Source organism: Balaenoptera borealis (genome assembly GCF_965194805.1).
Source record: "Balaenoptera borealis genome assembly, chromosome: 13".
In the NCBI taxonomy this organism is placed as follows: domain Eukaryota; kingdom Metazoa; phylum Chordata; class Mammalia; order Artiodactyla; family Balaenopteridae; genus Balaenoptera; species Balaenoptera borealis.
The window spans coordinates 78,908,353-78,926,972 of NC_138870.1; the positions used below are offsets into that span (position 1 = coordinate 78,908,353).

The following is an 18,620-nucleotide window of genomic DNA, read 5'->3' on the forward strand; positions in this document are numbered from 1 at the left end:
AGCCACTGAGGTTGTTAAGCAGAGGAATAAAGTGATATCCTTCACATTTTAAAACAAGGCCTCTAGCTTCCATACAGAGAATAGACTAAGGAGGTCTCTAGAAAAAGGAAACCTGTAGAAAGGCTAACACAGTAGCCCAGGTGAGCAACGGCAGCAGCTGAGATTAAGGGTGGTAGCAGTATAGATGAAGAGAAGTGGACAGATTTGAGTCATGCTTTGAAGGTAGAATCCAGACAGCATGCTGAAGAAAAGACGATAAATGGTATCACTTCAAGGTCTTCAGTACAACCTCTTTATTTTGTACAGAATTGTGACTAAACCAAATAATTATGTACATTCAAGTCTTTGAATAAAAATATTGTTTGAGTAGGTTCTCAAAAATTCCTGATGCCCCTCCACCCACTGACAACCAAATGAAACCCAAATTCCTCAGCCTGCTATTCAAAAGCCTGCATAATAAACTTCCAAATGCTCTCTGGATTCAAAATAGTCCACTACTATTACACATGCCCTATCCTCAAAGCAAATGCGTGTCCCTCCCTGGTTCTTGTAATACTTCCCTGCCTCTAGTTTACTTTTCTGCCTGGAAGACCCTCCTGCCTTCAAACTGCTACTTGTCGAAACCCATCCAATATTCACAATTTCAAGCACCACCTCTCTCTCACACAAAGCTTTTCTTGATCACATTAACAGGACAAAATAATTATACAATATGAAGTACTATGGGGGGGAAGAAAACAGGAGAGGAACTCTTCCAAATTCCCATGGTATATGAGATCATTTTATTTTAATTCTCACATTCATTGGTATAGGATAGTACTTGCCTCATCCTCAATGAGATTTACATAATCATTTAAGGTAGGTACTGTTTCCTTTTTCATTTCTGTATCTCCTAATAAACAAGGCATAGTGTCTTTTAGAAACCATAAATGCCCCATTTGTTCATTTGAACTGAAAGGCAAATATCTAAGTTATATTTAAGTTATTCATTGATATCCCCAAGCCTCTGTTTCCTTCGATTATGAATGCCTGCATTTGTTCATTCACTTACTTACTAAAACATCTGCTGATTAATAAGCAAAATGCCAGGTAGTTGGGATAAAAAATGAATAAGACATGGTCCCTGCACCTGAAGAGTTCAGAGTCTAGTGAAGAAAGATACATAAGTTATGATAATATACTATACTGTGATAAGTAAAACAATCAAGATATGTAAATGCTTAAGCCATATCTGGAGGGGGTGGCGGTGAGAAGTGGCAATATGCAGAAAAAGATTTCTGGAAAAGTGACAAGTGGAGTAAGTTGTATTTATCAGGGAGAAGAGAAAAAGGAAGAGTATCTCAGGCTAAGAAGACAGAGGACTGATGCCACAAAAGCCAAGTATCACTGCCCTATAAATGAAAATAGTTGAAAATTATCAAAAAAAACGTGGCTGAGGACTTTAATCTCCCCCAAATTTCCATTTTTCTACCAACTTTAATGTTACCTATAAGAAATAATCAGAATAGAGAATTCAAAAATTAAGTTAATGGCAAAGTCAAAACTTCCATGAATCTTCTTCTGATAGATATTATTTACCTATAAAAAACAGTTGTTAGGACTAATTTGTTTTCTTCTTTTAAAATATCTAATTTTTATATTATTGGTTTAACAGCAATTATATTTTAAAATTTAGTAACAAGAAAAGAAAAAAGATAAGAATTTTTAAATAAAAGAATGATCAACAATTTGAATTATTATAATAGCTAATACCTGCTGAGTACCTACCATGTACCAGGTACCATTCTAAGCAATTCATATGTATTAATTCATAAACACTTCACAATAATACTATATGATAGATACTATCATTTTAAGGGAAATTGAAATTAACAGAAATGAGATCTGACTCAATACTATAGGTTGTGAAAATTAAGAGTTATTTTTTTTAAATGACAACTTTTTAAATGAACTATATTATGATCAAACAACCATCAAACACACTAAGAAGAAACCATAGGGGGAATTACAATAAATAAAATTTAACAGCTCTTACTTGATTAATTTCACTTTGGAGTTGTAATCCATGCTGTTCCTTTTCTTCTCTCTGTTGTTGTAGCTGTTTAAACTCTGCCTTAAGATGCTGGTACTTGGTCTCCACTTCTGATAATTCTTCTTTGAGCTTTTGAGTAGCCTCTCCCTTTTCACCTAGCTCTGCCTGTATTCTCTGCAGTGAGGTTTCAGATGCAGATAACCTTGACTGAAGCTGTTGACAATCTAGGTCTTTTTGATGAAGGCTTGCTTGTATATTCTTTTTACTCATACATTCTTCATTATGTTTCTCCTCTAACTGAGTATAGTCCAGTTCTTTCTTCTGCAACTTTTCAGTCAAATTCTGAAATATCAATTTAACAATTTTCTTTTCCTAATATTTTTAATTATTCTAATTATTCAAATAATCTTTAGAGCAATATCATTTCCTACTAAATGTTTTAGTAAATATTAAAATATAAAAACTGAAAATATTTTAACCAAGAAGAATTAAATTGTTATATACTAACTTATGGTTTTATTATTGGTCTACTTGACTAAGCTCTATTAATATAATTTTTAAATTACCAACAAAATTTTGACATAAAATGAAAACACTAAAATCTACTAACTAGATTCTTTAGGCTATGCAACATATTTATAATCTCCCATTTGAGTTAAAAATTGAAACTACCCCTCTATTATCAAAAATTACTTTAAGTAACAATATGGCAATTCTGATTTTTGGCTTTGCAATTTCATAATTGGTAAGAGCTTTAGCAGTAACAATACCATTTACTGCTCTAGTATGCCTGATTCTACTGATTCCTCATTTTTGCTCTTCTTGACAAACATCATTTTTAAGAGTCACAAGTTTAAGACTTACTCAAATTTCTTTCTAGGTGTATAAAACAGTGATCTAAAAATATCACTTACCTGCCTTATATTTGTTATTTTACCCAATACTATCAAGTACAAAATATAAAAATGACACCTCCAATCAAAGATCTGGATCAACCAGCCTAATCAAATGTTAAAGTCTGGGCTCAGTGGAGTTTTTATGACTAATATTGAACATTTTTAGTCAAGATATTTACACACAAGATATGGATCAGAATTTTGACTCAACTCTGTAAGAAAGATAGCCAGGAAAAGAAGCCACTGTAAGCAGCTGATGAGTCAATCATGGACATTTATTATACTCATTTTTATATACAGTGTGCTAGAAGGGGATAATACAGAAATAGTGGAGGGCAAGCAAAACTTCTGGCCTTTAAACAGACTATAATCTAAATGAAACACATTTTAACATTTTTTTCTAAGTTAAAACATAATGCACAAAAAACACAGATTAATACAAAAGCTGTGTTAAATTTCTCAAGTGCACAATTTTTTTAAAAATGAAAAGAGCAAAGTCAGGTGGGGCTAACTAGTAAGTTACAATCACCTGAAAACAAAGTTTGAACTTGGTAAAGTAGTGAGAGGAGTTAAGGACTAGGTATACATGACTCATGCCATCTGCTCTATACAAAAAGACACAAAGGAACAGACAAACAAGTTGCAAGTGGGGACACTGGGGAGTAATAAGTTTAGATAATAGAGTGGGAAAGGCAGCAGTAATGGTTCTTAAACACGTGTCTGAGAAAAAGTTCATTAATGTAAATTATCAAGTAGAAATATACTATAGAAAAAGCAGTGTCAAAAAGATATAAGTATATGTAAGAAAGACAAAATGGGAGACAAAGTAAAAAGAGCACCCAGAAGTTTTCAGCAAAATTAGCAAAGAAATGTGTCTTGACTAACCAACAGACACAGAACAAAAGAGGTAGAGCCAAAAGACTAGAGAAAAACAATAATAATTTTGAGTCAAACTACCTGTTAGGAAAGTTCTCTTTTTATAAACATTTTTTTGTCTTACTCATTAGTAACTCCACATCTTTCTTGACTTGATTTCATACTTTTTCTTTGAAGAAAATAATATTTATTTTAGAATTCATAAGCTAAATTAAGACTATTCATTGATCATTATAAATGCCTTGCATCTTTTCAAAGAAAATTCTAAGTTACTAAATTTTATGAATGCAACCATGCTCACAAATACTTCGGTGGGATATAATTTTAAAACATGCTACAAAAATTAAGGCTAGTAATGAGGTAGTGAGCCTTCCTCATAGGCTTACTCATAAAGTGCCCAAGTAATCCTACTAGTTCTATACATAAAGGACCCATCAGACAGCTTTACTCTTTAAGAAGCAAAAATACATTACAACCATTCACTTTAAAATTCACTTATCCTAAAAAATTAATCAAAATCTTCCTGCTTTATTGCACAGATGAGATAATTAAATTTTATTTAAAAGAACCTAAACTACTTTCTTTTTAAATAACCTAATCCACTCACATTATATATATTTTTATATGCAAAAGGCTCACTATATTTAGTATCACAAACTTTTTATTCTTATTATGGTCTTCTCATGGAATCTGAAGCAAAAAGTCTAGTGAATACATGGTTTTTGAAGATTGATTTTTTTTTTAAGTACAGTAGAATCCGTTAAAGAAAACAGTAATTGCACTTTCACTTCTCCATATTAATCCTTACAACAAAAGATGAGACAGACATTATCATCCCCATTCTGTGGATGAAGAAGCTAAAGCTGAAAGAACCTGATATGACTTGGCCAGGTAGCAGAGTCACATATGATGATTCGAAGTCCAATAAAGTTTTCACAACACAATTCAGACACTCAGTGAGTCAATTCAGGCTTCCCAAAGCATACACTATTCAAGTTTAAATTATAAAATGAATGTTAAGCTTAACTCATAACATAATTATCATTTGAGTCAGCAAAATTCTTTCCTTCCGAATGTCCAGTCCTCTTTTGACTTCCTCACCAATTGTTCTTGCAACATATTTCCTTACAGAGACAATTTCCCTGTATTAGACTCTGTTATTCACTTGTTACTAGCCCAGGTAATGAGAAGAAATGCAAAAAGAATGGCATTTTTTATTGCTTGATAGCTTACAAAGTGGTTTCAAGGATCTCATCTCGTTTGTTCCTCAAAACAGCTTTGTGAGAAAGAACAAACTGAACTACTTGTACCTCTCCAACATCTTATATTTTGTGCTCTTACATGTCCCCATGCCTTCTGTATCTAGCTCTCAAAATGAAATGCCATTAACCCCTCTGCCATGTGACATGCTCCTAAGCATCCTTAAAGACTAAGCTAAAGGGACTTCCCTAGCGGTGCAGTGGTTAAGAATCCGCCTGCCAATGTAGGGGACACAGGTTCAATCCCTGGTCCGGGAAGCTCCCACATGCCGCGGAGCAACTAAGCCCGCGCCCAAGCACCACAACTACTAAGACTGTGTGCCAAGAGCCTGTGTTCCGCAACAAGAGAAGCCACCTCAATGAGAAGCCCGCACACCGCAACTAAGAGCAGACCCCGCGCACCACAACTAGAGAAAGCCCGCACACAGCAACGACGACCCAACCCAGCCAAAAATTAATTAATTAAAAAAAAAAAAAAAAAAGACTAAGCTAAAAGGTTATGTCTTCAACAAGAGTCTTTCCTGATTTACTAGGCAGTAATTTAGGAAAACATCCACCTTGGTCTTGACTCAACTCTGCATCACAAAACTTACAGTAAATAAAAACAGTAACAACAAATATTCACTGAGGTGCTTACTCTAAGCCAGGCAGTGGTCTAAGCACTTCAACATCTATTAATTTTTTTAATACTCATATCAATCCTAAGAGGCAAATAAGTATAACAGTACTTCTTAGCAGAAGAGGAAAGAGACTTTGAGAGGCTCTGTGTTACAGCCAGTCAGTGACAAAGCTGGGATTTAAACATGCCTTTGACCACTGTACTATGCTGTTCATCTCAATATACCACTTTGCAATACAGTGGTAATACACAGCAATACAACTACTTGCCATATCTGGCTTCTGCTTTGGCCTATGAGCATCTTAATACTGAGACTGTTGGAAAGCGGAGAGCAATGAAGGATGGAAAATGGGTAAGAGGTGAGACCCAAATAATAACTCAGTCTCTTACAATGACCTATACTGATCAATTAGTAGCTTTAAATAAGCATATGATTTTGTTCAGAATTTATATGGAAATAGTTAATTAAATTGAGCTGCAGAATTTTGTTTAAATGTCAGCATATGATTCTTATTAGAAACTAAAAAGGAAATTTCTTCAAGATTCCTGGCTTGTTTTTAAGTTTTCAGAGCCAGTGATTAAAAAACACTGGTTTAATGCTGAAAATCTTGACATTAACACAAAAGCAACTATTTTTTCAATTCATTATATTTTATAATGTTATTTATCAACCTTGATGCTGCCTATGACCCACAAAAGCTGCCCAAGGCATTTCATTAATAGCCTTCAAAAGACCAGGCACAGAGATTTCCAAATTCATAACACTTGGATATCACCACTGTCAGCAATCATGGTTTGCCAAGGACTTGGGTGAGGAGAGGTCGGGGAGCAAGGATAATAAAAAAAGGTAGATGCACATCTGTGCTTGCTCTAACTGGAGAAAAAAATCCTAAACAGGAAAAAACTTCAAAAAAAAATTTGAAGTCTTACTATTAGTAAGATTAGTAGAAAATCCTATTATTCCCTAATCAAAAATATTCTAATTTTACCATACTAAACCATCTTGAGTCTATGTATTATTCATAAAAAAAAAACATAGTACTTCCTTTAATAGCGTGAATGTACACATGCATGTGTGAATATATATATATATATATATATATATACACACACACACACACACACACACAACCTGTGCTTCATTATCCCTTATTAATAGTTTAATGTTTCAAAAAGACAAAATAAATTACACTGATCATAAACATCCATTGTGTGTACACCTCTGGTAAATTTCCAAGAGGTAGAAGGTCAACTCTGAGCTCAAAGAAATTAAAAATCAAACTGAGGGACAAAGATGAAACTAGAGTATACGTGGAAGTTTTCTACATATAGCTTGACAGGAGGGAAAAAAGGGGGTAGGGAAACACAGAGGTTTTCATAAAACATAAAAAAGATTAAATTTTAAAAACCAGTCAGCACCAGGAGTATACGGAAAAATGGACAATGGTAAACTGGTATAATTACTCTGAAAAATAGTTTGGGATCACCTAGTAAATTTGATTATGTATATAGCCTATAACCCAGCAATTTCCCGTGAGACTACATAATAGAGAAATTCTTACACAAATGCATGAGATTTGTATGTGAATGTTCATAGCCGCAATATTTGAAATAGCAAGAAAAAAGAAAAACTGTGAAAAAATAGGAAGTATATATGGGTCACTTCTGCTGCATACCAAATAATATAACTGTCATACAGAAGAGCATTTATGTGATTGAATTATAAACTGAGCTAGTTGCTTTTTTCCATGAAACACCATTTTTAAGAATGACAGACAAACTATGACTATTCAGATTTGGGGAGGAAGAAAATCTGTCACTTCAAAGGATAGAACTGATAGTATTGGTTGCCAATGATAAAATTCAAGCTTCCAAATGAAGCTTAGAATTTTGGAAAACTTGTATCCACTACCATGAGCTTGACACTTCCTCATATGTATAAGGTATTTTAAGATTGATGGTGATATTGACAAATGTGATTAGTTTTATATTGTACAATGAAATGTGTCAATATTTGGAAAAAAAATCTGCATAACTCAGTGAACCAATATTTTCCACATGACTAATGCATAATGTTACAAAATCATGCACAGGAAAGACCCATTCAAACCGCAAGACAGAGGAAAAAATTTTATTGTTACGAAGTACAAAAATTGCATTACTATGGTTTCCGATTCTACACTGTAATTAACTTTTGAGAAACTATACTTTAGTTTCAGTTTAATATCAAATAAAAATAGCTACAATTATCTGAAAAGGCTATTAAGATAGTCCTCCGTTTTCCAACTACACATCTGTGAGACTAAATTTTCTTCACACGCTTCAAACATATCACAACAGATTAAATGTAAAAGCAGATATGAGAATTAATTAAGTCATTAAAGCAAAGCCAACAAATTCACCATACCTTTGAGTAAAAAGATTTAATAACTTCCTATTCCTCCACCACCAAAAAAGTAAAGACATGGGAAAAAAAAGTACTGATACCAATACCTGCCCTATCCCAAAACTAAATATTATCTGTTGCTCATCTTTAAAGAACCAAGGCAGAAAATATTAACATTACAGAATACAGAATAAGAACAAAGTTGGAGGTCTCATACTTTCTGATTTCAAAACTTATTGAAACATTCAGTAGTCAAAACAATGTGGTACTGGTGTAAAGAAAGACATATAGACCAACAGAGGAAGACTAGAGAGCCCAGAAATAAACACTCACATACATGGTCAAATGATTTTCAACAAGGGCTCCAGGACCATTCAATAGGAAAAGGACAGTCGTTTCAACAAATGGTGCTGGGAAAACTGGATTTCCATATGCAAAAGAATGAAACTGGACCCTTACCTTACACTATTAAAAAAAAATAATTCAAAATGAATCAAAGACCTAAAACTATAAAACTATTAGAAGAAAACATCGGTGAAAAGCTTCATGACGCTGAACTTAGCAATGATTTCTTGGATATGGCACCAAAAGCATAGCAACAAAAATAAAAATAGATAAATTGAATTCTCTCAAATTTAAAACTTCCGTGCATCAAAGGTGTGATATTGTAAAACATACATTTGGTCTTGGTCCCCATTCCTGGAACCAGGCTCCTAAAACCCCAGGAATTCCCTGTGATAAGAGCAATAAAGATATCCTTTGTTATTCCTAACAAGCCCCTTTCAACCACCTATGAGTTCGTATTCATGAAGTGATTTTTTAGAAAGCCCTAAGGATGGGGGTTGGTTGCCAGGGGAACCAACCTTGAAGAAAAGGTTGGAACTTTCAGTCCCACCCCGACCTCCAGGGAGGGAAGAGGGCTAAAGGTTAAATTAATCACCAGTGGTCAATGATTTAATCAATCATGCCCGTGTAGGAAGGAAAGGGTTTTGAGAGACTCTGAGTTGATGAACACGTGGAGAGCACCCAGAGAAAGCAGGGAAGCTTCAAACCCTTTCACACATATCTCGCCCTATGCATCTCTTCCATCTCACTGTTCTTATGTTATAGTCATCTATAATAAGCCAGTAATCTAGTAAGTAAAATGTCTTCCCAAATTTTGTGAGTTACTCTAGCAAATTAATCACACCGGAGGCAGGGGATTGGGAACCTCCCATTTATAGCCAGTTGGTCAGAAGTACAAGTAACAAGCTGGACTTTCAGTTGGTGTCTGAATTGGGGTGCGTGGGGGAGGTGGGGTTGGGGTGCTCAGGCACAGCCCTGCAGGACTGCACCCTTCATCTGTGGAATCTGATGCTAGCTCCAGGTAAGCAGTGTAAGAGTTGAGCTAAACTGTAGGACACCCAGCTGGTGTTGAGAACCGTTAATATACGGAACACCCTCACATCTGATGTCAGAAGTGAAGCTGTAGTACAGTATTGAGAGTACAGACACACAGGAGCGTTTTTCCTTTATAAAAAGATACAATCAACAGAGTGAAAAGGCAACCTAAGAGAAAATATTTGCAAATCATATATCTGATAAGGAGTTAATATCAAAAAACATATAAAGAATTCCTACAACTCAACACAAAAACACAAACAACCCAAAGAAAATTACATAGCCAACAAGCATATGAAAAGATGCTCAACATCTTAATCATTAGGGAAATGCAAATCAACCATGAGGAGATACCATCTTAACACTCATTAGGATGGTTACTATAAAAAAGACAGACAAATAAAAATCACAGAAAATAACAAATGTTGGCAAGGATGTGAAGAAACTGTTGAATCCTTGTGCACTGTTGATGAGAATTTAAAAGGATATAGCCACTATGGAAAACAGTATGGTGATTTCTTCAAAAAACTGAAAATAGAATTACCAATACGATCCAGCAATTCCAATTCTGGGTATCTACCCAAAAAAAAAATGAAAGCAGGATCACAAATAGATATTTGTATACCCACGTTGAAAGCAGCACTATTGACAACAGAACTAGCCAAAAGAAGGAAGCAACGGATGATAGATAATACAATATATACATACAATGTAATATAACCTTAAAAAGGTAGGAAATTCTGACACATGCTATAACATGAATGAACCTTGAGGACATTATCCTATGTGAAATAAGCCAAACACAACAAGACAAATACTGTATGATTCCACTCATATGAGTTACTTAGAACAGTAAATTCATAGATATAGAAAGTAGAAGGGGTTTGGGGCAGGGGAGACAGTGAATGGGGAGTTGTTTAATGAGTGTTGAGTTTTAGTTTTACAAGATGAAAAGACTTCTGAAATTGGTTGCATAACAATGTGAATGTAAATAACACTTAAAAAAAAAAACCCACACAGAACAAGTCATACTGTACTGTGCCAATATATAAATAACATACACAAGATTAAAATTTAAGGTCTATAAAATCAATTCACCATTATATGTAGTTTTTAAATTCTCACCTGATTTTTTTGTGTTAATTCATTAACTGAACTTTTAAGTTTTTGTAGTTCCTGCACATACACAGCAACTTCCTGGGGGCCTTTGGCAAGTTCACTCCTCAGCTGGTTTATTGTGGCCTAAAAGGAAAAAAAAAAATTAGAGCAAACTAAAATAAAAAAGGAAATGGAAGCATCCAAAGGTTTTCAGATTACATAGATTTTTGTCATTGTTGTTGAACTGAAATAACTCAGAAATTTCAACTTGATTCTTTATCTTACCACCCTTACATCTTTTCTGGCTGAAAATTAATTTTTAAAATTTATCCAAAATATACAACTTCATTTATTTAATAATACATGAAATGAAAGGTTGACATCCTATTTTATGTGTCTGAAGTAAGCACCAAACTGCAAACATGAATTTACTGGCTTTAAATTCTATACTTTAATCCTCCTGAATTTAAAAAGGATATGCAAGTTATGCCTATATTTTCTCCCAGTTTCTGTGCACAGCCTTTTTTTTACTTCAGAATCATGTTAAATGCAACAACCAACATAGAATTACCTTTGAAAGTGGTGAATCATCTTTTGGACTGTAATGGAAAGTATTTGTCCAAAGAAGTTATCAAACAGAAGCTATATATAGTTTTATTAACCTGGATCACTCTGTGATCATGGAGAATAGCTGGGTATGAATTTGCTTTAATGCATTTAATATTGTTTAAATGAAAATTAATGTCTATAATGAAAACAATGGTTTAATCATTTAATAAATAAGGTAAGAGAAAGATAAGCAAAGAGCCTGGAAATACAAGCTTCCTATACATGAAAGCTTCAACCACTAGAGAGAGACTAAGTACTGCCTTTTAAGTATGGTTTCCTGCAAGTGATATTAACAGGAGAACTTTTTCATTTCTAATACTGCTTACTGGCTTTACTTTTTACATTCTTAACGTTATGATTATTTTCATTGCCTATATTCTTCATCAGTAAATAAACTGTAATATGAATACAATAAATTTCTTAATTTTTTTAAATGAACACATTGCAGTTACCTATATCATATATTACAAGTGAGTACTTTCATCTTCAAGGAAAAAATCTTAGAAGGCTACTAATTTATTGTGACAATAATGCCAAGTGATCTTTGCTACTTCTTTTGGAAAGCCTTCCAGAATGCGTGGCCCTTTTTTTTGTTAAAGGATTCTCATTGTAATAAAACCAAATCCACTGTGGATGAAGGTATAAGGATAATGGATGAAGGTATAAAGTTTTAGAAACAAACTAGTAAACAAGGTAACTGAACTGAATGATCAAACACTTGGGCTTATTTTAATAACCATAAATTAATGAAACTAGTTTTTTGAGTGCTTTCCAAACTGGTTTAAAGTCAATAAAAAGAGGTTTCAAAAATGTTTTGGGGAATGACAGCACGTCTGAGATATGTTTATAACCTGATTTTTTAAGGAAAACATGTATATAAAATATACTTCAAAGAAGAAAAATGTTTAAATATTCATGTATTTTTAACTGTTTTCAGGTAAAAAGTATATCCTAAACACTTTCTGTCTTGAACTGGTCATGTAACCTTGAAATGGATATAGGTATTGGAAGTTTATTTCAATTTGCTAGGTCTAACAACTTTGAATCTCAGAATCACTTTCTATTAGCAACATTATGGATGTTAATAAAAATATTAGGAACAATCCAGCTACTTTAAATTAGTATGTTTTAATCATGTAGTACAAATGCCTACTTATCACACAGGAAAATAAATTATCGTATTTAAATCCCTCCTTCTAACTCTCTCTTCAAAGGAATTACTAGAATATCTCACACATAATAAACAGAAATAAGTAACAGTGTACTAAAATGCAAATTTTGAGTATATTTCATTAAAATACCACGATTCCACATTGAAGTTTATAAGATACAGTTAGCCATGTGTAACATCTATCTAGTATCTATCTTGCTGATAAATGCCAACATATAAAAGGAACTAAACAAAGAAAATGTAAAGCAAATGTATCCTTTTAGATACAGTAACATAAATAATTTTATAATGTATCCTTCGTACACTAAATATGTATATGTTTTTAAACTAGAATTTTTAAAAATATAAAAGCAAGCATTTAAAAATTTTCACTTTACTCAAGGGGGGAAAAAAGAAAGAAGTGGGAAAAGTATACACCTAAAGGTACATTTTAGTTATGGGGAAGGGGAGGAACAGGAGTGAATTATAGGACACTTTCACTCTCTCTACTGCACATTATGAGTCGTTTTAATTTTTGACAGTGATCATATGTTTCTATTTAAAAAAAAATAAAGACTGAAGAAAGACAAAATTTCAAAGGAAATAAATACATTCACTATAGTAATATCACTATGGGTGAAATTCAAAAAGAAGGTTCTTCAAGTCACACAGACAGTCCTCACTAGTTAATGGGACAAGCTCATCTGTGCCTAGAAATCTTTAGCACTTGCACTCTCTCTTCCTGGGAATGCTGCTCCCAATTCTTCACCCTGCTTCTTGCTTACTTCATTCTTCTCCCATGTATCCTCTTTGAGGATACCTTCCCTGATCATTCTATCTAAAATTGTCCCACATTATTGCCAGCCCCACTACTGTCCATATCCTGCTTTGTTTTTCTATATAGCACTTAGCATTAACTGACTTTCTATCATGATTTGGTTTACTTATATATTATTTGGTTTCCACAAAGGAATATAAGCTTTATGAAAGCAGGCACTGTATCTTATTCACTGTTGTATTTCCCACATGTAAAATAGTTGCTGACACTCAGGCATTCAAAAAATACTCACTAAAGGGATGAATGACTCTATCTCCAAGAAGTTACAAGATATTTGTACACAAGGAAACAGTATATAAGACCCTATATAGTTTGCATTTCCTTGAAGCCACGTTATTGAATTTAACATCGAATTTTTACTACAAAATTTTAAATTACAAAATAATTAAGGAAAAATATTTCATGCAAACCTCCTGCTAGTGCTTTATTATAATTATTGTCCTAATATTCTACTAGTTTTAGTAAATAATCATTTTAAAGATGGTTAAAAATTTGCTTGATTAATAAAACAAAAATGAGCATATGTTTGAAGTTCTGAGATTGCCTTAAAACACAAAATTGCCATATGGTGCTAGAAGGTGCTATATTAAAAGTAGTACTAAACTACTAATATTAAAAAGCCTTCCAAAAACACATTACCTCAAGTTTAAGCATCTCCATTAGAAAGCAGAAAAAAATAAAATAAAATGATGGATGAAAGGTGGAAGACAAGACTGACAAAAGTACACATTGAACATACAATAAAAAGTCCAAACACACCTCTAAATCTGATCCCTTATACTAGCATTCGTTTAAATGATACTTAAATGCTCTCTTTAGTAACTATGCATGAGTGTAATCGTACTTATTCCATCTCTTTATAACCTTTTTAGCTTTAAAAATTGGGATTCAAATAAGTATATTTGGAATAAAAATTAAATTCTTAAAAAATCATTTCCATTAAAGACAACACCAAATATAAGTTGATTATAGCTTTGATATTTTTAATAATGTAGATTTTTATGAATCATACTTTTATTAACCTTAACTTCTGATCTAAAGAAAAGCTAATTATTTAAAAAGTACTTTTAAATGTTTTAGAATGAGTTATTTTTCTATATGCCTTCTAAAATATCTAGATTTTTTTAAATGTCAATGAATTCATAAGTTATATTGTTAATGAAAGGAATGGAACATATTTAACAATGTATAATACCAGATTGTATATCTTGAGCCTCAACTAGAAATACCAAACAAATCATTACATTTTTAGTTTCTTTAATTCCTTTTACTGTTTTGTTTCTGATTCCAATGTTTTAGGTTCAGTAAAACAGTAATATATAAAATAGTTTTTTTTCTATTAAGTTCAAGTTATAGAATTCACTAACACACTTAACTGAGACTAAATAGAAATGAATTTTAATAAATTAATAAAATACATGCCATTTTTCAAGGAGTAAGCAGAAGCTAAAAACAGTTATAAACAAATAAATGAGATGGAATATTTAGACAGTAATTTTTTTCATATGGAAATGGTATGAGACACAACTCAAAAGTACTTTAAGCTATACTCAATACAAATATACAATATGTCAAGATATAAAAAGTAATAAAAATAAGTATTAGATCAAGATTAATAGCACAAATTTACTTCTAAGGCAATCACCAGACCACCTAAAATGGGAAATAACATGATATAGAAAGACCACGAGCTTCAGACAGGACTTGAGTTCTAATCCACGCTTCTTTATGTTAGGTGCATGACCTTGAACAAGTTATTTAACCTCATTGAGCCCAGATTCCTTAAATATAAAACAAACTTAATACTTAACTTACAGGGTTAAAAGAAATTTCTATTCAAGCATTATTTGGATGGGATTTTACCTCATGAGACTTCTTTGATTCAGCCTCTCCTTGATTACACATTAGGAGCTTTTTATTGGCTTTGATAAATTCATGAACTCCCTGGAATTATTTGAAAATTTGTGGGACTATATGTCATTGGGCTACAAAGATCACTTTTGGGAAATCTGCACCTGAAGTTCATAAACTTTAAAGTATGAAGTGTTAGGCATCATAAAGCCTCACATGCCTATGCATGTTGTACCCATAAACTTTCACCATTCCTCCACTGATAAGATATAGGAGGAACTAAAATAAAGGATGACATGGGTTATCTATATTTATACTCCATAGCTCATTAATAAGTTACTAATTATGAATAGAGTGGCTTTTAGATCACCAGCTGAAAAACTCTAAGAAAGAGATGCAAGTTGAAATGTCACTATAACTTAACGTTTTAAACTGAAAACATGAAAAACAGAGGTCTGTATCATATATGGGAGCTTAAGAACTACACATAGTAGTAGTTATAACAAAATACCTCCTATGATACAGTAGGAAGGACAAAGGCTATCATTTTTAAGCAAGTATATTTACTACACATCCTAGAGTTTGTCATATGCTGACATAATTATATAAGGGATTTACAGGCCAAAGTCATGCAAGAAATAGTAGAAGAAACTGAGAATGTTTATCCGGGAAGAGAAAAAAACTCAGAGTAAATATGAACAGTCTTCAAATATTTCATGTGGAAAAGAACAATTTATTATGTTTAATTCCTGAGAACTGGAACCAGTGCACGTAAATCATAGGGAAACAAATGCCAACTCAATGGAATGGCTGACTTAGGAAGAAATATGCACCCCCCACGTCACCTAGCAAGAGTTGTAGATCACTTATCAGAGATGCTATAAAGGGAATTCCTGGATGGAGTGTTAGACTAGATGATTTTTATGACTTCTTTCAACCACATAATTAAATAGCTGATAAATGAAAAAGAAGTCGAATGGAAAATAAGTCTTAAATACTTTTTCTAAACAACATTGGTTATACAAATGAAGAAAATGAAATCATACTTCCTTTACCCCTACCAAACTGAAATAAACTTAATTACTACTTACTGACTAGTCTGGAGCAAATTTAACTTTAAATATAATTTCTACACAATATACATCATTTATTAAACAGAATAATACTCTTGTATGCAAACATTCTTCTCTAAGTCTCTAGCTTCATAGAGCAAAGATTAAAAATATTGACTACCAGACCATATTGACTATATACAAATATTACCCAGACCAGATGAAAGAAAGGCAAATACTGCTTGATAGGTCACTCAGAAAAATCCTGGCTTCACTCAAGAGTGCACACTAAACAAGTTAACATCAATCTCGTTTAAGTGCACTAAACTTCATTACCTGTGAGTGAGCATGTTCTGCTTGTAACTTTTTGCATTCATCTTTGAGTTTTTCAGATTCTCTCTCACGTTCCAAGGTCATGTTGTCCATTAGCGTTTGAACTTGGACCAGTTCTTTCTTAAGGACAGCAACATCTTCTATTCCAGGTCTCTGAAGCTGTGAAGCAACACATTTTTATTAAAAATCACAGTGAAACTAAAATAACACACATTTTTAAAATAGTTTTACTACTAAGAAATCAAAATAAAACAATCTTTAATATCAATTACTAGATTCCAAACATCAAACACTGATGTCTTCCCCCAACAATCCTCTCCTGTTCCCGCTCTATCTTATACTTAATAGTATTACCACTCATGGTACAAAATCGCAAATTCACAATTATCCTTAGCGCTTTAATTGCTTTCCTTTCCTTCACAAACTACACCCACTGGTAATAACAATCACTTGATAAATGCTAAATTCCTTCTTTTTTTAATCCTACGAAACTGGTCAATAACATGAAGAAAAAACAGGTATAAGCATAATTTGGGTTTGTTGCAGGTTGAATACAGTTGATTCATTTATTCATATATTTCTTGAGTGCTAAATAAAGGACGGAAAGGAGGCAAGGACAGATCCAAAGTTGTTAAGCCTGGGGAGAGTGATGAAAATACATGGTACCAATGACAGAAATACAGTTACAGAGGAAATAGGATGACTTGATGTTATACTTGTTGAATTTGAAATGAAAGCTAGAAATGCAATCAGAAGTGTCCTAAAAGTATGGATTTATAAAACTAAAGTTCAAGGGATGGTAAGATCAGAGATGCAAATATGGAAACTACTAAAAAAGACAGTTGATACTAAGATAGAAACAACAAAAATGTTAGTCATAAATTATGTGTCATAAAATTCCATTTTTAAAAAATCATATAAAGTATATACATTTACGTGGTAAAACTATAGGGAATTTTTTCTTTCCTCCATTCTACTCAGGTTGTACTTTCAAAAACGTTTCATCAGTGTATATATTTCAATTTTCAATTTCAAATAAGGTACATTCTAATAAATGGCTTCTAAATTACCAGTTCAGTCTTTAGATCGTGAATTATAGTTGCTCCTTTGTTTAATTCTTCTGTTAGATGTGTCACTTTTTGTTCAGCAGCTTCTCGAAGACTCCTTTCTTCATCATATTTTGACTTTATATCTAATTCAGGATAGTTACACAAATGACATGACATTAACTCTAGGGAAGAACAGCTTTATAAATTCTTGTATATTCCAGTATATATCTATATATCACTCTAATTCAAATTCACATTCCTTTGATAACCATAAATATATACAATAAAATACTTCTGATTACATTAAATGATAAACTTTTTTAATTTTTTAATTTTATTTTATTTTCTTATACAGCAGGCTCTTATTAGTCATCAATTTTATACACGTCAATGTATACATGTCAATCCCAATCGCCCAATTCATCCCAGCACCACCACCACCCCCCCGCCGCTTTCCCTGCTTGGTTCCCATACGTTTGTTCTCTACATCTGTGTCTCAATTTCTGCCCTGCAAACCGGTTCATCTGTACTATTTTTCTAGGTTCCACATATATGCATTAATATACGATATTTGTTTTTCTCTTTCTGACTTACTTCACTCTGTATGACAGTCTCTAGATCCATCCATGTCTCAACAAATGACTCAATTTTGTTCCTTTTAATGGCTGAGTAATATTCCATTGTATATATGTACCACATCTTCTTTATCCATTCGTCTGTCGATGGGCATTTAGGTTGCTTCCATGACCTGGCTATTGTAAATAGTGCTGCAATGAACATTGGGGTACATGTGTCTTTTTGAATTGTGGTTTTCTCTGCGTATATGCCCAGTAGTGGGATTGCTGGATCATGTGGTAATGCTATTTTCAGTTTTTTAAGGAACCTCCATACTGTTCTCCACAGTGGCTGTATCAGTTTACATTCCCACCAACAGTGCAAGAGGGTTCCCTTTTCTCCACACCCTCTCCAGCATTTGTTGTTTGTAGATTTTCTGATGATGCCCATTCTAACTTGGGTGAGGTGATACCTCATTGTAGTTTTGATTTGCATTTCTCTAATAATTAGTGATGTTGAGCAGCTTTTCATGTGCTTCTTGGCCATCTGTATGTCTTCTTTGGAGAAATATCTATTTAGGTCTTCTACCCATTTTTGGATTGGGTTGTTTCTTTTTTTAATATTGAGCTGCATGAGC

General features: G+C 33.0%; 1 protein-coding gene and 1 long non-coding RNA gene across 4 annotated transcripts in view; both read right to left on the bottom strand.

The window, feature by feature from the left end:
- LOC309609246 overlaps window positions 1–18,620 on the bottom strand; it is a 388,908-nt gene that overhangs the window by 146,529 nt on the left and 223,759 nt on the right. The gene's annotated exons all lie outside the window — the stretch shown is intronic.
- Window positions 1–18,620, bottom strand: part of EEA1 (early endosome antigen 1) — a 130,119-nt gene that overhangs the window by 50,893 nt on the left and 60,606 nt on the right. For all 3 annotated transcript variants that reach the window (XM_082350421.1, XM_082350419.1, XM_082350420.1), the window contains 4 exons: window positions 17,450–17,571; window positions 16,383–16,538; window positions 10,574–10,690; window positions 2,036–2,374 (listed from right to left, as the gene is read on the bottom strand). In XM_082350421.1, coding sequence (XP_082206547.1) covers window positions 2,036–2,374; window positions 10,574–10,690; window positions 16,383–16,538; window positions 17,450–17,571 — 734 coding nt within the window. The remainder of the gene's footprint in view (window positions 1–2,035; window positions 2,375–10,573; window positions 10,691–16,382; window positions 16,539–17,449; window positions 17,572–18,620) is intronic.